General features: G+C 35.2%; 2 protein-coding genes across 6 annotated transcripts; one reads left to right on the top strand and one right to left on the bottom strand.

Moving 5' to 3' along the window:
* Positions 1 to 5: 5 nt before the first annotated feature.
* On the top strand, positions 6 to 5,345 carry LOC113768170 (protein ANTAGONIST OF LIKE HETEROCHROMATIN PROTEIN 1). The gene is made up of 3 exons (XM_027312427.1): positions 6 to 210; positions 3,441 to 3,836; positions 4,264 to 5,345. The coding sequence occupies exons 2-3, from the start codon at positions 3,659 to 3,661 to the stop codon at positions 5,295 to 5,297; spliced, it is 1,212 nt and encodes a 403-aa protein (XP_027168228.1). The 5' UTR covers positions 6 to 210; positions 3,441 to 3,658; the 3' UTR covers positions 5,298 to 5,345.
* A 1,710-nt stretch (positions 5,346 to 7,055) lies between these two features.
* LOC113768654 (protein LEO1 homolog) lies at positions 7,056 to 22,729 on the bottom strand. 5 transcript variants are annotated; one of them, XR_003468105.1, is made up of 13 exons: positions 22,483 to 22,729; positions 21,242 to 21,576; positions 20,639 to 20,771; positions 20,339 to 20,527; positions 18,704 to 18,880; positions 16,809 to 16,940; positions 15,868 to 16,047; positions 15,635 to 15,766; positions 15,411 to 15,521; positions 15,044 to 15,277; positions 9,112 to 9,261; positions 7,620 to 7,771; positions 7,056 to 7,433 (listed from the first exon to the last, which is right to left on the bottom strand). XR_003468105.1 is itself a non-coding variant. In XM_027313093.1 (12 exons), the coding sequence occupies exons 1-11, from the start codon at positions 22,603 to 22,605 to the stop codon at positions 9,127 to 9,129; spliced, it is 1,881 nt and encodes a 626-aa protein (XP_027168894.1). In that variant the 5' UTR covers positions 22,606 to 22,729; the 3' UTR covers positions 7,468 to 7,771; positions 9,112 to 9,126. The 5 variants fall into 5 exon arrangements, 3 of the variants coding, with proteins under 3 accessions (XP_027168894.1, XP_027168895.1, XP_027168896.1); XR_003468106.1 differs by having other exon boundaries at positions 7,644 to 7,771; XM_027313093.1 differs by lacking the exon at positions 7,056 to 7,433 and having other exon boundaries at positions 7,468 to 7,771.
* Positions 22,730 to 23,873: the final 1,144 nt, after the last annotated feature.

The following is a 23,873-nucleotide window of genomic DNA, read 5'->3' as shown; positions in this document are numbered from 1 at the left end:
TCTCTCTCTCTCTCTCTCTACGCACACTTATCCACAAATCAAACACATAAAAAAAAAAAAAAAGAGCAAGCGGTTAGACGATTGAAGCTTGGCAGTCACACATTTATCCACAAATCAAACACATAAAAAAAAAAGAGCAAGCGGTTAGACGATTGAAGCACAGCAGTTTCATAAAAAATTTTTAACCAAGGGACCACGTCTTTCATCGAGGTATTTTCTTGCTTTTAATCATATTAAATCAATGCTTTGTTGCTTAATTTTCTCTTGTTTTGTTGGTTGTTAGTGTATTGTTGAAATTTGGGATGGATCATGAACAAGGAGGGGGGAAAAAATAATGGTTTTTGTGTATGCCCTCCATATGTTTGAAAAAATGCCTCAATGGAAACTAAGTTGAAGAAATGAATTTTTAATGAAAAATTTTGAGTTTTTTTAACCTAAAAAGCAAGAAATAGGTTTTTTTAAGTTAGGGACTGTTTTGCGTTAATTCATCATTTTTTTTACTGTTTCTTGTTAAATTGAATTTGCAGTTGTGTTGTAGATTTCGTAAGGGTCGTTTTGCTATATTTTCCATGGATTTTTGTGATGGTTTAGTTGAGTTTTAGAAAAACAAAACCCGACTGTAAATTCATCATTTGACCCCTTTTCGTGCATTTTTGTCAAAAATCAAGTCCGGAAATGAATTCTACACGAAAAATTGAGTGAGGAGGTGTAATTTGGTGAATTTTTGCGATCGGTAGCAAGCGGTGGTCCGATGGTGGCGCCGCTGCCAGCGTCCGCCATGATTGTCGGCAAGAAGCTTGGTCTGGCCGGAGGTGAGGAAGAAGAAAAAGAAGAAGAAAGAAAAAAAAAAAAAAGAGAGAAATAAAAGAAAAAAAGAGGAAAATAAAAAAAAAGAGTGGGCTTGGGCTTGTTTCTTTAATTCGTATGGGCTTGATTTTATTTTTCGTTTGAGTTTCACGTAAGTTTGGAATGGTTAAACCCAATACATTTGTTAGTTGGGTTACTCGGCATTTAGTTAGGTTCTTTCGTGTTTTTTAACAAGGCAATCTTCACTTTTCTCTTGGGCCAAAATTATGTGGCCCAAATATCAAATAGTCCAAATTTGTTTTGTTTGCATTCTTCTTAAATTAGAAACGATTTTTTCAATTTGGCCCCTAAACTTTTGAGTAATTTTATTGTAGTATAAAAATTTTAGATTTCTTTTATTTCAGCCCTTAATTTAATTGCATTTTAGCTCATAAACTTTATCTTTATTTAATTTTGACCCCCTAAGTTTTTAAAATTCTATTTTTGACCCAAATTTTTTTTATTTTTACAATTTAGTGCCTAGTAGTTTTAGGATTTCTCAATTATAATTGTCCCTTCCTTTAATTATTAATTATGCTTCTCTTGCATGCATTTAAAATGTAATTTTTGAGTGTTTTGAGTTTATTTACATTTTTAAACATAATAATGTGAATTTAGTACATTTTTTTATATTTCCAATTAACTTGGTGCCATGACCCTTTTGTTGATTTTGAATATACACATGGTAACCTTACCTCATTTAGTCACCACTTCAAATGGGAGGTATCTTTTATTATCTTTTGGATTTTAATTACATGATCTTATGTGCTCCTATATGTTTACATGTATTTATATGTTTTCTTTTATTTGTTTATTTTAAATTTCTATTCAATTTTTATTTATTTTTAGTTAATTTTTATAATTATTTGGGATGTACTTAGATACCTCAAGATGTAATAGATAGATAATATTTTCTTTTTCTTTTTTCATTTCTTTCTTTTACAAAAAATTGTAATTAGATAAACCAATATAATAGATAGGATAGATAAATTAATTTTGTTATATTTTTTCATTTTAGATTGAAGTTAGACCCCCAATATAATCAATGGATTTTGTGTGTTTATGTGTCTTATGTGCTTATGTGTTATATCAGCTTTCTTTAGGATTTTGCATCTAAATATCATGCCTACGTGCTATATGCTCTATGTGACCCTATGTGTTTATTTGTTTTAATCTATCTTTTATATGTTTTATTATAAATGATGAATGCATGACGTCACTACACTAGTCCAACGCTAGTTGTGTTTTTCCTTTCGTGTTCTTACTAGTCCAACCCAATTCAGATTATGTTGCTGCATCGAAAATTAAGCTTGAAACAAGTTATTACAGTGTTTCAAAGTAAGGGAGTTGATGAATATACATAATGACAGCGATATTGCCTGTGGAACATTGGAAGTGAAGTAAAGAGATGTCATTTTTAATTATTTTTTCATTGTCATAAGATTTTAATATGTATTAGATTTCTATTTAGTTTAGTTTGCTAGATTGAATGGATTTGGAGGTTGTTTTTCCTCATTTGTGAAGTTATTGGTTGGCTCATATGTGTTTGAGTTTTCAAAGTTGGTTCATATGCGTAGGGAATGTATACAAAAAAGGAAAACACCAAAGTGCATGTACTATTTATGATATTTAATGTTATATATATTTAATATGTATTTATGACATCATGATGACTTCACTCGGTTCTTATACCAGTCTGACCGTGGTCGAACCCATTGACCCTTGACCCCTGAGCTCGACCGAGTCATTACCCAATCCAAGTTTCAAAATATAGTTTGTGACAAGACAATTTTCCTTGGTTTTTTAGTGTTTCAACTTATAGAGATTACTAATCAAGAAACAATTGATTATGAAACAACTTTTCCTAAATTCATAATGTGAAGCAGGATGTTGATATCCATATTTAATGGTGTATTGGTTTCTTCTAGTCAATTTCTTCTTACATACAACTTAGAGTTTGGCTCTGGACTTCAGGAGTTGATTATTGGGATGTCTGCCCAATCTTATTGGAATCTACTGGACAGAGAAAATGATCTCACTTAACTTAAATTTAAAGTTGTTTTTATCTTTTAATTATTTGGTTTCACTTAACTTTTGCCTTTTCTGGAGTTGGTTTAAATGATGAATATCTTGGTGAACTTGCTTCAGGAGTTTGTGTTTGATTTGCTGGTATCAGATGAGGATGAAGACTTGGAAAGAGTTTTTTTAAGTTATCTAGTTACCTAATGATGAAGATGATGATAGGCCTTCATTGATGTTGGTTGGATATTTTGAACTGGATTCTGGACTTTTATGTGAATGTTTGTTTGTTGGTTCTAGTGTCTGGAATTCTAATTGGGTTGACTTTTATGTTGGTTCTGATTCTAGAATTTGGAATTTTAATTTAAATTCTTATGATTTTAGTGTGGTGATGATGGAGTTCGTATGCTACAGATGATTTTTCTTTGAACTTTTGAATTCTTTTTTCAGGAATGAGGATGCATTTATTTATCTTAAGAGTCCTGCTTTATAATTCCTAAAATATTGTGGAAATCTCCTATTTTTTTGGGAGATTTTGAATATGTATGGCATGTGATGTGTTCTCCTGTTGGCAGGTACGTAATATTTTTAAAAAGAAAAAAGAGAACTGTTGAACCGTGGTTGAACCATGACCTGGCCAATCATCCGGTTCATTTGCCAGTCCGAGTTTCAAAGCATTGCTCTAAAGGCTGTTAAATTTTTTCTTTAACTGGAGAGCGCAGAAATTGTCCCACCTACTACTAACTTGTAAGTAGTAACTGCCAAGGTCGAAGAATTCTGGTGGCTGTGAAAGATGGTCCCTCCTAAGAAATACAAGAAAAAGAAGAATGATTCAAAACAGTTAAAGAAAACCAAGAATAAGAAGAAGGGCAAGCCCAAGAGTATAAGACCACCAGTACCTTTGGAAAATGGAGCCGCCATTGATTCTGATTGGTGGAATTCTTTCTGGACTAAGAACTCTTCGACCCCAGGTATCCATTATTCTTTAATTTCTTTCAAAAAAAAAAAAATTCGTTTTAGAAATTCTTGTTTCATAGGATCCCACTAGAAAGTGTCCTCCTCAATTTCGGTCATCCTGAATCCACAGTTGTCTAGACTTTGGATTTTGGAGTGTTATGTAGGCCATTCTTCTGCAAGGCCCAAGTGTTAAACATATTTTGAAGTGAAATTCTTTTATGCCTTCTGTTTCTTGGTTCAGCTTGTTTTTCTTTGTTAGGCGAAATATGATAGAAGTCAAATTGAACCAGTTAAAGAAAACAAAGGGGTAAGAACAGCCTTTAGAAGTTAAACCATTAAAGCAAGCTAGAATTAGCTAGTGCATATTATGTTTTCGTATAGGGATAGCTCTTAAGTGATCAGCTCATTCAGTTCTGACTGAGATTTGGCTCAAATTTGCAGATTCCAATGTACCTTCTGATGAAGAAGAAGGATTCAAATATTTTTTTCGCGTATCAAAAAAGACTTTTGAGTACATATGCTCACTTGTTAGAGAAGATCTTATCTCGAGGCCTCCTTCTGGTCTCATCAATATTGAGGGAAGGCTTCTCAGTGTGGAGAAGCAAGTTGCTATTGCTCTAAGAAGATTGGCTTCTGGTGAATCCCAGGTTTCTGTTGGAGCTTCCTTCGGAGTTGGCCAGTCCACTGTTTCCCAGGTGACATGGAGGTTCATTGAAGCACTAGAAGAACGTGGCAAGCACCACCTTAGTTGGCCTGGCTCCAGTAGAATGGAGAAAATCAAGTCTGAATTTGAACTGTCTTTTGGCTTACCTAACTGCTGTGGCGCAATTGATGCGACACACATTGTGATGACACTTCCGGCCGTTCAAACGTCGGATGATTGGTGTGACCAAGAAAATAATTTCAGTATGTTCTTGCAGGGAATAGTTGATCATGAGAAAAGATTTTTAGATATTGTAACAGGTTGGCCAGGGGGAATGACTGTGTCCAGGCTATTCAAGTTTTCTGGATTTTACGAACTTTGCAAGTCTGGTGATCGGATGAATGGCGATGTCAGAAGGTTATCTGAAGGAGCTGATATCAGAGAGTATATAGTTGGTGGTGTTGATTATCCTCTTCTTCCATGGCTTATAACTCCCTATGAAGATGATGATGACCTTTCAGCTGCCATGCTGAATTTCAATAAGATGCATGAGGCTACAAGATCGGTTGCTGTAAAGGCATTCTCGGTGCTCAAGGGCAGTTGGAGAATTCTCAACAAGGTTATGTGGAGACCTGATAAGAGGAAATTGCCGAGTATTGTCTTAGTCTGTTGTTTACTTCATAATATAGTTATTGACTGTGGAGACAGTTTGCATCCAGATGTTGCATTGTCCTGTCATCATGACTCAGGTTATACCGGCCAGAGATGTAAACAAGTTGACCCTTTAGGGCAGCTGTTGAGGGACAACTTAGCTAAATACTCGCTTCATTGAAATGAAGGCTTCATGCACTTGATTTATCCAATTGTTCTTCCATTCCAAGTTCCATGTGCTGATCTGACCTATTCTTATGTTGCACGCGAATGAATCTTCATTACTGTGTAAAATGTAGTGGTGATTACATATATATTTGTTTATATTGACTGAATTCTGTGGATAATTGTTCTTGATTGAAACCATTTAATTCGTTTGTGTCGGACCCTTTCAGTTTATGACCAACGAATTTGAATAAAAATCAAGGATACCTTTCTCCTGTGTTGCAAAAAGTGGTTTTTTAAACTGCTTACCATATGACTCTGTGTAGCTTAGCTACAATGGTTATGTCCCTTCTTTACAACTGGCGTTGTTTTACCAATTGATCTGTCGAGGTCAGTGGATTTCATAATTCGAAAGAATGCTGCTTTGGCTTGTTCTGTTTGACTATTGCACTAGAATTGATAAATGATGAGATCTGCGACCATAACAAATGGTATTGTTTGTTGGAAAAAAAAAAGACCATAATAAATGGTATCTTTTAGCAATTCCTCACCGGAGGCATTGTTACTTGTTAAATGCACTAAGCAACTAAAAGATTTGGTTTGCTTTCACTTAATTTGTTGGAAATATAGTAAACTTTTGGAGGAGAAGAATTCTTCCGTCTGTCCTCTATTCGCCATTGGCCTGGATTGAAAAGAACACGTTGCATCATCTAGTCTTGTTTTAGTTGTTGGTTTATCAAATGCAGTTGTTCTGCCCTAAGGTGGTTCGTGTCATTGGATTATGTTGTTTTCTGAAAGTTTCGAATATCAACTTTCGCTTGAAAAAACTTATAATGGTAGATGGAGATCAAATGATTGTCAGATGAACTATTCTTGCACGATTTTGTTCAATTCAACAGAATGCTCAAATGATTGCCAGGGTTACTAGGTGAGCCGTCTTGGGATTAGAAACTAGGAAGGTGACCCACTAATCCCTAGCTTTGGGAATTACTAGAATAGTAGGAGTATTGTAGGAAGATTTGGGAACCCAAGGATAAAAGCTACTACTCTACTACCAAGTTAGTGAGGAATGGGAAGATCAACGGCTAAAGGATGTGAAGGAATTTCTTAGGTTACAAAATAGTGACGCGTAGTGGATTTTATTCACGTAAAAAATGAATAATCTGTATTTAATTAGATCAAAACAGATGCGAGGAGCTACCACTTGCTATACCATTTAGAATTTTATAGGCCAATATCCATTTTCAAATTCATTTGAACTGGGTTAATTTAAGTAATTTCATTCTGGGGATTTCCTCATTTTTGGTAACCTTTCAATCCGGTTTGTTTTTTTTCCCAATCCAAATGCTACTCAAAATAAACGTAGGTTTCATGTTCGATTTATTTTCTTCTTATTCCCTCATCCTTTAGAAAAGTTGATAGTGTTGAGTCTTTTAGCTCCCTCGTTCACCATCACATCCATATCTCCCAGAGTAAACCAATTCCAAGTGTGTTCAAGCTTGATGATTTTAAAGTTCACAAACATAAAAAGGCCTATCATGCTTGTACTTCGGCAGGATTGTGCTTTAGCTCGAACTCAAGGAACTTTCACATACTCAAGTTCTCTGTACTAACACAGCCTGCGTCTAGCAATGATCTGAAGAAAGGGAAGATTTCTTTGATGACGCAAAATTAGTGCCATACAATTAACCTTTCGTGCATGAAATAATTCAAGGGTGAAAGCCAAAACACACCAACTCAGGTTTTTTTTTAGAACAAAGAGAGAACAATAGGATAAACAAATGTACTTGTAAAACTAAAAGGTCGTAAAATAAAGTGTTTGATTTTCCAAAACAATAACATTTTGGTAAAACATAATTGATGAGATAAAATGGCTGGTGCTTATGCTTCCGGGACATGAGTTGGCAAGACTGTTTTGCCATGGCTTCCACATTATTTGACCAGCAACAAAAGCCACCTCCTGTTCCTCTCCACCATCCTCTCCCTTCAATCACTCTCCCCAACCACAACAGTCGACCTCCATAACCCCATAAAGAGTTCCTACCCCCCACGGGCCCCACTGGATTCCCCAATCTGCCATATTCTCCCTCATTTCTTTGATATCAGGCTCCTCTAGCTCCAAATGTTGAACATAGGAAGAAGGTACAAAATCCTGTCAAAAATAGGTAAGGAGATGGGCAACGGAAGAACATAACAAAGGATTGAAAACTACATTCATGTTGCTCAAAATTCAGTTGCTTAATTTTTTTAACCTAGTCAGTACAAGTTACTTCCTTTCATGTGGTTATTCAGCAATTAAGCACAAGGAATATAAGAATCTCTCTCACTAATCATGTACATCATAAAACTTCTGAGACTTCACCGCATATCATATTGACTTCTTAGTGGACGATGGACAAATTTCTGACTAGGCTCTGGATATCTGCATATGAAATCAGCAATGACATCAAGCATCCATTCTAGCCTTACAAATCCTATGAGTAACCTATCCTGCAAAATTCAAGTTCAGCATGTGTCAGTTACGTCTGGATCTCAATAAAAGAAGCAAGGTGTTAATTCAACACAATTGCTCAGCTCAACAATCTATAATGACAACAATCTAGAAGCTCTGATCTTTTATGTATTCTTTTTTCCTTTTCCACTAAAAGTCAGACAACATACACAGATATCTAGTAGCCTATGTTACCATTGGCAATCCTTTCTGCAAAAAAAAAAAAAAGGATTCTGTTCTTAGTTATATTTGTATAGATAGTGCAATTTGAAAAGTTATTATTTATTTCAAATATCAAAAACTAACTGGCAGATGCCATATATTTCACTTACAGATTTTATGTAAAATGCAAGACACCCACAGCAATAAATTGTTAGTAATTGCAGAGTGGCTGCACTTTGTTAATTTTCACCTCAAATTGGACATTTTAGAAATCACACAATGGTTTGCCATTACATCACTACCTATTTTGCACATGATGAAGATCTTGCCATGGTTCTGTGAGCTCTAATCTGACCCATAATGCATGACTATTTATTTAGTGTACAAGTATGATTTTCTACCATATTGACTTTCTTAATGACTAGACAATTGTAACTAAAGTCCAAACAAACCAAACTTGATCATAAGTTTATACTACAAAAAGCTACGTTTAAAAGAAATATAACTAGCAAAGATGGGCATCAAATGTAGCCCAGTGATTATGAATGTTTCATTTGATTCTCATTTTAAAAAAGTTTTCGTTCCCCGCAAGCTTCATGCTTCTTTCTTCCACTCCACCCTGAAAAATGAACAGACAAAAAAATCTAGCTAGCAGATACAATCAAGTACACAAACCAAGCACATAATAATTGAGAAAATTACAAATATAACAAGGTTGGGATGCTCATTAACAGGAAAGAAAAGTTTTAATTAATCACAAGAAGTAGGAGAAAATATCAACCACACAAGTTTAGTAAGGGATTAAGTAGAATCCAAGTCAGGAGTAAGCTAAAATGGGAGTGAAACAGGGGGCTACCATGTTCAGATATGTGGGGTTAGATTTTTATACGCATTATAGAGAAGAATAGCATTCTGCATAACACAAATAGCAAAAATTCACCGTTAAAATAACAAATCAGTCGAGCAAAAAATACTGAAAGCCATGAATTAACTACATCTATCAGATTAGCAAGTCTTTATGAATAGCACAGCAATTCTGAATTGCGTTTGCAATTTTTCCTTGGCCACGTTTTAGAAACTTTATCAGCAAATTTTTTTAATCAAACAGCTTTCTTGCGCGTCAGCCACGCACTTACTGCTCCAGGACCAAAACTATTAGTTGAAAGGAAATACTCACTTATCTGAGATTCATTTATTCATCATCACTGTCATAAACAATTGCCATTCGACGATGTGTCGCAGCTTTCCTGGGAGGAGAGTCCTCATCAGATTCAATGTCCTTTCTCTTAAGACTGGTTCCAGGCTCCTTAGATTTTCTCCTTGGCTCCTGAGAAATTTAATCTAATCATTAAGTCACTTTGACAATATAGAGCATATGCATTTATTATGACACAATATAAAACAGTATCAGCATACCAGTTGTCAAAGAAGTTTATTATGATACACAATTTGGTTTGATTGCTGCAAATTTTTTTTTCTTTTACTTTAGTCCTTAATTAACATAAACAGGAAAATGGAGAACACTTTGTTAGGTGCTAAGAGAGCTCCGGTATCAGTGTGGCCAGCTCATTTCAGTTATTCAGTAAAGCTTGAACATTATCCATTCAGTCTCCTGCTTGAGGAGTGAAGCTTGGAATCTTTTGGCTCTGATGCAAGTCTCCAACCATAAATCAGGTTCCTTATTGGCTTGCAATAATTTAACAACATAAGTGCAGGCCAACTCATCAACATTTAAGTTATCATCAAATGCACCGAGATGGACTCTAGACCAAATATAAGACAATCCAAGGATAGAATTTATTGTAACTTTATTTAAAGAGAGACTCGAAACTTTGTTTGCAGCAGAAAAAAAAAAAAGTCCTTTTAATAAGTTACTTTTCTCATACATTTCCTATTTATCTTACTCGTTAACTTTTTACACAAAAACTTGTGCACATCCCATGCAAAGCTAAACATGCCTAATTGAGGTGGAAACTATAATGTTCAAAATTGCTTGAATACTTAATCAGCTTAAAATGTGTTTGAGCTCAGTTCAACTACTATTCAAGCTGAGCTAAAACTAGAAGACGAGTGGATTCAAATTTTTTCCTCATCCAACCTACTCAAACCCAAGCTTAAAAAGTTAATGAATGCTATGTCTTGAAGTCTAATCTTTGATTTGTGGCCAAGCCAGCTACAAACGGGCTCTTCTGTGCGAGCTAAGGTCCATTCAAGTTCTGAGTAGTATGGTTGGCCTTTCAACCTGTCTAACTTCGAGCATACGGCTCCTGCATTATTGAGCTTAGCTTGAATCACCAAAGGAAAAAACCTAAGGCCAAATGAAAAGTGGAAGGCAACCATGAAGATTTCCAGCTTAAATAGAAGCTTCTTTCCTTTCCATTTTTCAAGGAAAACTAAGAGCTAGTTTGGATTGCTATTTTTAGGAGCCTTTTAGAAAAATGTACTGTAGCGATTTGATTTATGTGAGGTAAAAAGGTGATTGGGAAAAAGTAAATTTGATGATGTATTTCCCAAACTGCTTCCTTTCCTACTATAGAACACAAGATAATTTTATTATAAAGACAGGAAACCTAACATACATTTAATCCATAAGCAATAGACAGCAACATTATGCGGCCGAAATACATCAACATAGAAAGTCACCACCAATTATCATGTTTAGACATTTTTACAGTATGTTTCTCCATGTATAAAAACTACATGAAATTTTGAATTCATCTTATTTTGATTTGAGCTATATCAGGATCTTAGCATCACTCAACATCAGATTTAGCTTAAATACCAGGAGAACAAGAATCTATGAGAATCATGATTTTAGGCTTAGGCGATACTAATATGGTATCGTGATCCAATGCTTGTTTAATGAAGAATGCTTCTTGCATTAAATTCTTTTTTCTACAACCCTTCATTTCAACATGAAAAAAACTAAAATCTCTTTTTAGTGACTACATCACCTCCGCACATGGAAAGATTTCTTGAATTCTACAATTAGAACTCATGATTGCTTGGCATTAATTACCAGTTTGCTTATAACAAGGAAACAACCAGGACAACCAAACGTCTAAATGTCCATTGATTATCCATTCAATTCATATATTTCACCACAAAAAGATATAGAATCCTCTTCCTAACAATTCTTAAAAAAACATTTTGAAGAGCTAAGATTGACAAAAAACTTGGTAAGGCAACCACAAAATCACTGATCGTCTTAATCTAATATGGCCAACGGCCCAAATCAAGAGTCTTAAACCTGTAACCAATCTTGTCTATGTGCCTTCCTGGAAGACATTGACAAGAACAGATTTCTTTCCAAAAATATTGGCAGCACAAAAATTGCATGTTTTGAATATATTGTAGAAAAACTGGTTTGCTCTCAAATATCTTCTTCCAGTAAATGTCGCATGACATCCACCTCCAAAATTTCTCACTAAAATTGATTACATTCCTAATACACAAGTATATGCAAATATCAAACTATTGTTCATTAAAATTCATATTGTTAAACTCTGAATAAATCTCTGGCGTGAAAGAAGAAAGAAAATAAGTATGATATTACTATGGTGAAATTTAGAACTATTTAACCACCACCAAATACAAGGAGGGAGATCATGTTAGGACCTTTACTGTTACAGAGAACAATTGACTGGCGCTTGCCTCAAGCTTAATTGATAAATGAAAGAATCTCATTAAATCCAAGATTTCTTGATTGATTACTACGTGCTTAATTCCTAATTGAACATGAGAAACACACGGAAATTTGACATGCAATAAGGAATGGGATTACATATAGGAGAATTGCCTAGATGTATAAAAAAACTCGGAAGGGATTATACCCTGATATATAAATCTCACAAAGGAAACAGATAATATTAATCATCTAGTATTTTATGTTACTGCTGAATGGTCAAAAAAGGAAAACTTTATCCATCAAGCTGCAGAAATGAAAATTGTTTCTTAGGGCCTCCAGCCATTCTTGCTTTCGAACCTAACCACTTGCTCCTATTCCGTTGAAATATGCATATCACAACATGATGTCCTGTTTACCCTTGATCTTGAAAGAGTAGAATCACCATATTTACTCGATTGGTGTGATATTTCGATTGGTGTTATATGGTGATAGCTGTAAAATAACAACTAGCTTTATCTGTTGAAGACATTTTTTGTAGATTTATTTGAGTCTCAATTTGATCCCAAGTTATCAAGAGACTGAATTTAAGCATCAGTTGAGCACCCAGAGAAAGACTATTTCTACCGTAACGGATCGAATAGAAAAGAATGCTAGCTCATGGATGAACACAAGAGGGCTACTGTTCAGTGGACCAAAAGCAGGTCCAGAACAATACAGTCTTGCAAGCTATTGAAAGTGGTAAATGCAAAAGGCCAAGCCTTGACAATACCTTCAGTGCTATCTAACAACCTTGGGTAACAAGTTGGGCTAAGATGGATGTGTCGTAATCCAACAAGCTTCACTCAAGCTGCTTTATCTAACTAACTCACAGCTTGAAGGCTCAAAAAAATATAACCTTTGATCACTTTAGGATCACAAAGACCCCATACATAAGGTATGCTAATTTCCACAATAACGAGTGAAGTTGAAAGGTAAGTTCATAAATTTGCTATCCGTTTCTAAGGAGGTTACAGACTTCGAGTTATTTTATATTATGCTAGTTACATTGCAAAGTTGTGATATAATATATCTGTACCGAAAATGACTGATTATTATAGTTGAAACATCAACTCACTTGAGCTCAAGGCGGCCAATGCTTGCTTTTTGAGATTTTGAACAACAGCTTTCTTCACAAGTTCAGCATGGAGGTAAACAAAAGTAATCTACAGCATGCCAAATTCAAGTTCGACCAGAATGGTCAAGCCAATATTGAGAGTTGAAAGCTCGGAATGGCCTCAGCAAATAGGACTTTACTTAAAAGGGTAAATTGTGTCACCAATAGGGATGTATGCAAGCCGAGTCTCAAGCTACTTGAGTACACATTCGAGTCGAGTTTGAGTCAGAATTTTGCAGCTCGTGGCTCGACGAGTAGCTCGTTGAGCCGTATAATTTAAATAATATATATGTATTATAATTATAAAATGATCGTTGTGGGTATAATTTATACTGAATTTAAAAGTAAGGTGTCGAATCAAAAAGCTTGATTACTCGACTCGATAAGGCTTGACTAAAGGTCGAGCCTTATCGAGTCGAGTCTCGAGCTTTTCAAGATTTCCTCGAGTCAAGCTCGAGTTTGAGATTTTTCGACTCGATTGAGCTCAAGCTGAGCTCGAGCCAAGTTATTTATAGGTCGAGTCGAGCTCGAGTATAGCAATACTCGAGCTCGACTCAGCTCGATTACATACCTAGTCACCAACCCTCTCAAACCTCAGAACTATGCCATGCGTTGCCTTCACAGTGTCCTAGATGTACTTGGTTTCCAAGTACAGATATTGTTTGACTTCCATGTCGATTATCAAGGGAAGTAACTTATAGTTCTTACAAAGCCCTCACTTAGAAGAAAAACATTGTCATCATAGTGTTTAATACTCACAAGATACATGATACATGAGACATTTTATGTCGGTGCATAGCAATTACTTGGCATTCCTAGTAGTCGGTCCAACGCCAACAGAAAAGTTCCACATGTATATATAAAGGCCCACTTGTTAATTCACATGCTAAATGGGTCCACTTGGCATGTTAAATGGTACCAAGTGGGGCCCTTTTATGTTCACATGTTTGATAACTTTGTGAGTACCACATATTTTTAAAATTGGGCAGTTACTGCTCCTTCTGATTCACCCTTAGAGATCCGATCGAAGAAATATTCCTTTCTTGGACTTCAACATTTACTGATCGATAAACATGATGCACTGGTCCTTTGTTAGAACTGACAAGAAATTTTTTTTTTCTACTAGGCCTCAAAGATTTCCTGATGAACAAACAACCGACATCCTAAATGAATGAAAAAGTCATATTGAGATAGAGCTTTGGCTAGTGAAAGTCTAATGGCCAACTTATGGAACTTTCCTTTCAACGAAGACATTGAAATAAGTCACTTTCACAAATTTCTTGGTGAAACACTAAGATTACTCTGAAGTGTTGGATCTTGGTGTTAGTCAGTTTCAATAAGATTGGGGACACATCCCATTCAGAAGGCAAAGCTCTTGAAAGATTGATGCTGTTGTTAGTAGTCATTCAACCTCAGATTGTAATTCATGGGTCATACTCAACTCTGATACTAAACAGATGCATTTTTGGGTGCTAAGGAATGTAATAGTGAGTGAACATGTGAAACAAGAAAATTACTTATAGACCCCTATTTAGGTAGTAAAGTCAACCTTTCCATATTCAGCAGTTGATTTCAGGGAGAAATTATCACCCGAGAAGGCATGAAGTTTTTGTGATACATCAACATCCAAAACTCCATTAACTTAGAGTGGGGATGAGTATAACTGATTATAATTTGAAGCTAGGCCAACATTAACACCCAAAAGGATATATAATGAGGATAAAAGTGAGAACCCAAAACTCACTCACGTACATTCTTGTCAAAAGTACATAAAACCCAAATGAGGATAAGAAGTTAAATAGCAACAGAAGCCAAGAGTAAAGAGATAACAAACACATGCCACAATATCCCAGAATTATATATATGGCAATCACATATAGCAGCTTTACCTTTTCTTCAGCATCACAGGATGATGTTTCAAAATCCCCAAACAGAATAATGAAAACTAACCTCAATTCTAAAAACAATTTTCACATAATGCAATTGTTTATTGAGCTTAATGACATTTATTCCAATGTCACTTAAAATATTTCAATGTTCTTTGACAGACAGAAAGAAGAACATTGAAAACAGAACCACCTAGAAAATACCTGTGAGCATGTAAGCAAGGTCATAGCTGTCTCATTCAGTGAAATATAGCTTTATGCCATAATGACAAGAAGTAGATTGCAAATTTGGTCCAAACACATTTCAAAAATCAGTTTAAGTACTAAAATGAAGAAGAAAAAAGAAGTTTCTGGTTACAATTCCACATTATCTTCAGTATCCAGAATACAACCCATCTTTTAGAAGTTTACCCTGAAACTAAAGTTGAGAACTTCCACTTACCTCTGGCTCCTCTTCTGACACCTCATTTGCTTCTTCCTCCTCTTCATCATGCTCTTCCTCATCTTCATAATCCTGCTCTATGTCTTCTGCCCTCCCATGCGCTGGTGACCTCTCATCTTCTTCCTCTTCTGTTTCATATTCAGACTCTTCCTTTTCACTCTCTGAAAAGTCCACTGGCTGTCGAGATGATTTTGTTGTGGACATTGATGGCTTTCGTGCAACATCTTTGTGCCCCTGATAACATTAATGCAAAAGGACCTTTTGATAAGTATATTTCATAATGCAAGAAAAGCAAAGACACAGGAAGGGGAAGTGGGGAACAAGTATCTTATAGGGGCATTTGTTTCACGCAATCCAAGTGACATGCCTTCTTCGCATTGATAATGCGCTTCTCAGCTTGAGCTTCCATTTCTAGGTCTTCTTCAAAGCGACGTCGAGCAGCAGAACGCCGAGATTCATAATAATCTGGGTCTTCTTCCTGATCAATCAAAGGAGGAAAATTAGTCAGAAATGGATGAACTGACCTGAGTCTGTGAAGGTATAATTGCTAACAGCCCAAAAAAAAAAAAATAGCAGACAGCAGAATGTCACCTCCTCAAGTGCATCCTCTAAGAAACCAGGTGAAAGTTGGCGCTCCCTGCGTACAGTTTGTGTATACTTGCGATTGACTTTCTCCTTCTTCCGATTGAGAAGTTCATTGGCTCTGATTGTTTGACTCTCAGCCTACACATTAGGAAGAAATTAAACCCAAAGAGTATAGGGAGGGAGAAAAAGAAAGAAAATATAAGGAACAGCTAGTAACAAGGATATTCTAATATAAATACCTTCTCCTTTTGTTCTTTCTCCCTCTCAGGGTCAATGTCGGTGATGCAATTCTTGACCCTATAGACCTTTTTATGCCGTGAGTCGACTAAAGCAGTCAACAATCTATGAGAGTTAGATGATAATGATGAAGGCATAAATCTCATCTTTTTTAAGATTCTCCCTTGTGATTGGAGAATTCCCTACATTGACAACAAGTAAATAGAAAAACTGGTTAACAGTGTAGCTGAACTGTTTTGCTAAATTGATCCCACAAGAAATATCATTAAGCAAAAATTTGATTAACCAATTCTTTCCCAAGTACAGTAGGCAAGCACAAGTTAGATATATCTGCCTGTGAAATAAGATTTTGACAATTTGCAGATGTTACAAATTTTAAAGCATATTTGATATGAAGCTGGTCATTCAATGAAGAAAGAACAGCCCAGGTCACTTCAATCAAATAATCATTCATCTAGCAATTGACTAACTACAACATCTGATCGAGGCAATAAAGCACATACACATCCAAGAAAGAAGTTTAACCACAAATAACACTCTTTAACTGTTGCCAGAAAATTAGCAGGTTCTTATCTGGGTAAGATATGCTTTAAATAAATTTTAGCCACCTACGTTGAAAATAATGCCAACGTAAGGATGAGAGATACTTAAAAGACAAAATTATTACCTGATATACTTTACGACAAAGCATATAAGAGACAGCTTGTTTTTTTGGATAAGTATATCAGACATAGCTTAATGAAGCTGAACTTAGTGAAGAAAGAACGAAATTGCACATAGTTGACAAAGAATTGCTGCAAGTAATCAAAGGAAAATTCTTGTTTTGCAGATACACAAATTGAATAAGAATTGAGTTTTCCACGGTTGTAAAAATTTCTTTTAGGTTTTTTAAGAAGACAGTTTTTGTCCTCATTAACGACTAATTGAATACATGCATCATCACCTTTCCATGTCTAAGAAAAAGATGTGCTTGATCATGCTGTGCATCCTGCTCTGATATGTCAAGAACTTCATTTCCAATTAACAATTGTAAGCTCCCATCTGACCATCTCACAAAGCGTGCATTACTTTCAATCTACAAAAAAAGCGCATTTTATAAAATGAATCCCGTAATATTTGTAAAGCAACTATACTTTCAAGTCAAACAACAGAGGACATTAAAGCACTAGAGACCAAATAAAAGAGAAACAATCCAAAAAGAGAAGTAAATTACAAGCAAAAGCGGTCCAGCAAAGAGCTCAAGCTAAAATTCTGCATAAGTTCCAACTAATTGAAATATCTGAAGAAGAAATTTAAGATAATTAAACTACCATTGTCATAAATTCTCTGTTCACATTGGCGAAGGAACTCTAAATTTTTTTAAACATCTCATGCAACAGTTAAAAATGACAACTTTATGTAAATCAACTGCTTTTCACTCCATAGCAAATTTAGGAATAACAGAAGCTTCAAGATCATAATTAACTCCAGAACAGGAGCTGGAGGTACCATCTTTGAAAATTACATACCACTTTAAAGCATAACACTGTATAGGCCAAAGAACTGGTGATGTGCATTGTGCATGATGTACTTTTACATCTTGCACTAGCACAGTATAGTTAGCATCATACAGCCAGTCTCATGAGAACCAGATAAACCAAGTTCTGAGAAGGACAGTAAATTGAAATGGAAGGCCAGATACTACCAAATATATGAGGCTTAAGTTAGATGAGGGTTCATGGCATACTTGATGTGGGTGCAAATGATAGTCATTTGTGGAAATTATTTACATAGAAATTAGTTTTACACTTGATACAAAATTTGTAAAGAAGTTTATGAAAATAAAAATATGAAAATTAATAGTTATTCGTTAAACACCTATAATCATGGGTAGTTACTAACATGATTCAAAAAAAAAGAGAGAAATTTTTTGCATGTCAGACCGTCTTTTTAATGTTTAACACCAAATTCCTTTCCTCTGACCTCATACATAGCATAGGAATGGATTATTAGAGCAAAGCACAGGGAATAAATTTCCAGTGGCTAACAATTAGAAATAGGTGAGAAAAGAGAAAATTTGGATCATTGATGATTACTCATTTTTTGTGCTTCAAAGTGGAAAGATGCTATAACATAATAGTTTTTTGTGTGGATAATAGCAAAAGTGGAGCACTGGAACCTAAAACATGCAGATTGAAAAGGTTCAATCAGACCATTCAAATAAAATTCGGCTGAGATTGCTCAGTCTGCATTTAGTTACTAGCACCATTCACCATCAAAAAGCTTATTCTCAAGGATGTAATGATAGGATCTTTCACAGATCTTATATTCAGTCAAATGCATGAAGGCTTAATGCTTGATATGCAAAGCTTTAACACTATCGGCTCCCCTGATATGCACCTTTGCCATCCAAATAAGCATTTCGGCAAATTTAAGATTTATTATCAGCTAATAGATTTCTTTGGATTGTTCTCCAGATAATTAGAATGACCTATAGATGGGCCTACCATCATTTGTTTATTCTACAATGGTTCTCTTTTTGCAATGGGAGATATATTCTTAACTATCGAACCACAGACATTCAATTGTTCCACCACTGCATTTTATGTGTAAATGTCCAAATAATCATCAACACAACAATCTGATCCATGACTAAATGGAATATACATACTTTCATGCAGGATATCCAAATATTTGCAACATAAATTAAACTTTCAAAGGCTAAAATATGGTCATGTCAAGATATACATGGGCAATGAAATTGAGTTAATAAGAGTAGGAATAAATAAAATATTTCTGGTGTCAACAAAGTATCATAAGCCTCTTCTATAAGCAATGCAAACCAGTAAGTACACTCACAGAAGTTGTGCCATCAGGATTTGTCACTCTCCTCCACCGAACAATATTATTTTCCAAGCGGATGCGTCTCTTAGACCCAGATTCATCTGTCACAAAATGATCCTCTTCAATATATGTTTTGGGATCAAAAGGCTTGGGGTCGATGCCCATTATATTAGAAACTTTGATCATGTTCATCTGCAACAAATTGGGAAAAGGGAAAAATTAAGAAAAAGAAGGCATTAAATTTCATAACTTATTCTACCAGTAAAAGTTGGTATTCCATAAGGATCCTAAAGCACAAAGAACTAATCTTCTTTCACTAATTTCCCAATCTAAAGTAAATCAAAGTGAAAGAAACCAAAAGCATAGAAGAGTTATCATTTCAAAGGAAATCTTATTGCCTTTAAATCCCAATTGTGCAAGACATCTAGGCAAATAAACCTTGGAAGAGAAAGAAAGAAACATGAGAAAAATTGGGAACAGGAGAAACATGAGAAACATGAGGCATCTGCAATAAATTGGGAACAGGAGAAAAATGAATTTGGGAAAAAGAGAAAAAAATTAAGAAAAAGAAGGCATTAAAATTCAAACTTATTCTACCAGTAGATGAATTGGGTATGCCTAATGATCCTAGAGTACATACAGACTATTAGTGTATATAGAAACTAACCTTCCATTAATTCCCCAATCTACAGTGAATCAAATCAAAAGATACCAAAAACAAAGAAGAGTTATCATTTTAAAGGAAATCTTAGTGGATTTAAATCCAAATTGTGTGAGACATATAGAAAAGTAAACCTCAGTAAAGAGAGAGAGAAACACAGGGCATCTTATGAGCCACACAGTTATCATGGTAAGGTAAACTTTCATTACATTGTGACATGGGGCTGTGTAATTGGCAAGATAGATCCAAAATAACGAGAGCGTGGCCCGCAGTGATACAACGCCATAACATACCATGAGTAAATAGTCCAGTAAATCAATATCTCATCATTGATCTCGAACATGCATTATGCTCAGGAGGAACACTTGATTGGCAAGTCAATAATTTAATCCAGAATAATAACACAAGTTAAGTATACATGACATGTCATACAAAGCTTAAAAATAAACCATAACGCAATCTTTCTTTTCACAGAAGAAACATCAATGAATAATAGATAGAGGTGGGCCCATAACATGCTAATAATTCATCAAATGTGAAATTCAAATCTTGCACAGTATGAATCTTCTGACACTAACAAAAAGTACGTAACAAGTTTGATCACTCGCAAAATACGAGAGGTAAGAGTATAAATCAAAAAATTAAACTGATTAATCTTCTTGGAAGAAACAAGGCAAATAACACATTAATCTCACCAAAGTCTAGTAAATTAAACTAGATTCAAAAAGCAGAGCACTCAAAACTATATAAGCTAAAGCATTGTTAGAACTTTGATCATCAATTCTATCATCAGGCTGGTCAAGAAGTTGTCCAGAGTCAAGACTTAACTCTGGTATTCTTAAAACGAGAAGATAGCAATACAAGTTTCGACTTATTTATTAATCTTGAGTCAATGGGGAGTTCTCTATCATAAGTCCAAATGGTAACATGAAAGGTACTATGCATCCAATTATGCCTCTAAAAGTTAAAAAGCAGGGGAAAAAAGAAACCTTTTCAGGGAGTGCAGGAGGTGGACGCAGCGGAATCTCCAGCTCCAATGGAGGACCAACTGGTTTTTCCCTTGGCTTAGCCTCAGGATGCTCTTCCTCAGATTCATAGTGGCCCTCCTCATCAGCCAGCATATCCTCTGGTTTGAGTTCCTTGTCATAGTCCTCCTCATCCTCTTCCATAGGGAATCTCTGTGAAATAAGAAAAGCTAATAATTGCCATTCATATAGCATATATATGCATTCTCAGCTGCAGAATATAAGAAAAAAATCCACAATCACATTTTAGCATCTAATACAAACATTTGCCTCATCTTCAATTTGATTTTGAACCCCATACTCCACTGGTTCTTCATCATCAGAGTCCCCAAATACATCACGGATCTCAGGAGCTGAGAGTGAAATATGAGCCTCATCTCTCTCTTGACTAGGAGATCTGATGTAAAAGACAACGAAGAAATGTATTCAGCATCATCCAAAATAAAAGAGTCAGCAAAAAAGCAATTTTCTTGCAGATGTTTGTTAATGAACCATAGCAAGACATATGCAATAGTCATACACAGTCATTTTAAGCCCTTTAAACTGAGAATACAGTCATGAAAAAATGCAAATAAATAATGAATAAATAAAAAGTATTTTTTCCTGATGTCCAATCTTTGCTGTGTAATATCTCGAGTCCTAAGGAAAATGTTACTAGCAGCATCACTTCTTCCTTTGATAAGCAAAAAGGCCCTCACTTAAGGACGCAAGTGAATATTGGAGCAAGTGTTGTTGGTTGAACCACTAAAGTTCTCGTTTGGAAAAAAAAAAAAAAAAAACATCGTTTCACATTGTTAATCAAGCAGGAGAAAGGAAATAGTACATGGTACTTGTAAGAAAGCATATTTAAAATAATTAAGCAGATACCTAAGATTTCTAGCCTGATTCACTTCTTCATCTTCATTGTCAGCATAAGTGTTGTCCTCAGATCTTTCTGATCCACTGATGACATCACCACGTCTCCTGCTGGTTACAACTCTCTGATCATATTGTACTTTTTCATCACTCTCCGAGTCTTTTTCTCCACTTTCTTCCCTGTGATCACCAGCTTCAACTTCTTGAGAACTCTGTTCTCTTTCACCCTCACTTTCACCACGATCATGATCAATATCTTGTAGTTCAGCTTCACTTTCTATTTCTGCTTCACCATGGCCTTCTACTTCACCTTCACCCTCTGGCTCCAGCCCTCCATCTCCTTCTTCCTGAATGCAAAATTAATTATGAGCACAATAAATTATCAAAACCAGTGTAGAACATGGATCAATTCAAAAGCCATTTCATCAACATTAAGCAGATACTATCCATAAGTCATACACTAATATGAAGACAAAAATTCGAGGGACTCAGAAAAATATCATAAGAACTTTCAGACCAAATAATTCCCTACTGTTTCAGAACATAAACTAATTAATATTCGCTTTCTAACCAAACTCAAAATTAAAATGACAAAACCTGATTAGTTCAAGTTTTAAAATTTAATAAATACATACTGACGATAAACTTTAGAACAAATGCATAGCATTTCCTTTATAAACACGTGAATACAATCCAATATATGGATAAGAAAACAGTCGATGGGCAGATATACTTAGAAAACCCTAATTCTGCAAAAAACGTTAATTCTATAGATATAGATGGATATAATATCCGTGCAAATTCATTATCCCTGACACAGAGTTGAACAAAAAACAAAAATCTCTTTCCTTTAATCTGGAAAAAATGTTGGAATAGAATGATACTAAAAGAGTTCTTCGGGCAACGTATGAATTTATGAATATAGTTCTTTGATTACACAAGTACACCAAACCATGTAACTTTTAATCTTCGGGTAAAACTGAAATTACAAACCTAATTCTTATAACCCAAGAAAAAGGGCGAAATTAAATTCTTTCAGCAAAGAAAGATCATCATTTGCATCTGCATATACATGCATGCATATGCAATCACACATCTGCCTATAACCGATAACCTAAAGTTTGGGGCTTGGGCCAATTCACCAATTCTAACTAAAGAAATACACAGAACAAGGGAACATTATAATTCCAAATTAAAATTGAGACTGTATAATCAGTAAAATTTCGATTAAGAAAAAGTTCAGGAATTGATACCGAAGCATAGCCGGGCTGGCGATTGGACTCGTGCTCGGACTCGACCTCCTCTTCTTCCTCTTCTTCCGATTGCTCACCGAACAAATTCTGCATCATCTGATGCCTCTTCTGTTCTCCCACCATTTTTTCTCTCTTTTTCTGCAACTCCGAAGCTCTTCTTTCACTTTCACAGAAAACTCTCCCTGTGTAAGTGTGCGACTGTGTGGAGAGAGAAAAAGAAGGCTTACAAGTAGAACTCTCCGAGTTTTGTAACGGTCGCCGAAAGGAGGCAAAATTGGTAAAAATGTAAAATGAGGACAAAATTTTATCTCTAGGGATAGGGTGAAAAGCAGTTAGATAAAAGAATGTAACGGACCAATTGAAATTTTTAATATTTTAAAGGAAAAATTTAGAAATATATGCGGAAATCGGTAGCTTAGGTGAATGTATTTGGCTACTATTCGCTCATTTGTTTGTGACGCACTTACGGTTGGCTATATCCAAAAAGGTTGGAGTGACTAAGCCTGTCAACGGACCGGATCCGGACGGGATCCATCAAATTATTCCGGATACGGGTAGAAATTTAATTCCGTTACTCGGATCCGAACTCAAATCCATTTTATCAAACAAAAAATGGGTCAGATACGGAATATAGTATTTCGACTCGTATCCTGCCCGGATCTGGATATAAATGAATTAATAATTTAAAATATATATTTATCAATATAATTTGATTAGGGTGATGTATTTGAGTAAGGTCAATTTGATTTCTTTTTTTATTTCTTTTTTTCTGTATTAGTTAGAAAGTAATTTACAAATATATTTTTTCTCATTTTTGTTAGAAATTGTAAGATTTGATAGATTTTTTTTCGGGTAGACCTGACTTGGATCCGAGACCCCCCGGTAAACGGGTCGGATCCAGATCTGATATAGTATGTCAGGTCTGGGTCCAAAATAATGAATTCCGACCTAGACCCGACCCATTGACAAGCCTAGGCGTGACCAAGTGTTACTTATGACGGTAGGCTATATTGAAAAAAGTTAGTGTGACCAAGGGTTGTGAATAAAAATGTGACGGATCGATGAAAATTATTGTCTAGAAAATTAACAAATGTGATAGTCGAGACATTGTTAGGGTTTCGATCTAAACTTCCCTGAATAAACTAGTAAAGACATTGCAATCCTTTCAAGAGTAGACTCTTTCACACATCACTTTATATGTTAATCAAAGTAATCAATCCATTCAAATTTCATCATCATTTTGTTAGGACAAATGTCTTTTGTCACTCTAATTGGCCAAATTTTTTAAATTGCTTTTCACTTGAATCTCAACAAGTTGATCGGATTCATCAGGTATTGCATGGTGCCTACCTTAGAGAATTGCATTTTTCATACTAGGCCTACCCTTGGCA

This window comes from Coffea eugenioides, chromosome 4 (assembly GCF_003713205.1).
Source record: "Coffea eugenioides isolate CCC68of chromosome 4, Ceug_1.0, whole genome shotgun sequence".
Lineage (NCBI taxonomy): Eukaryota > Viridiplantae > Streptophyta > Magnoliopsida > Gentianales > Rubiaceae > Coffea > Coffea eugenioides.
The sequence above is the reverse complement of the archived record's forward strand: the minus strand, read 5'-3'. Positions and strand labels throughout refer to the sequence as shown.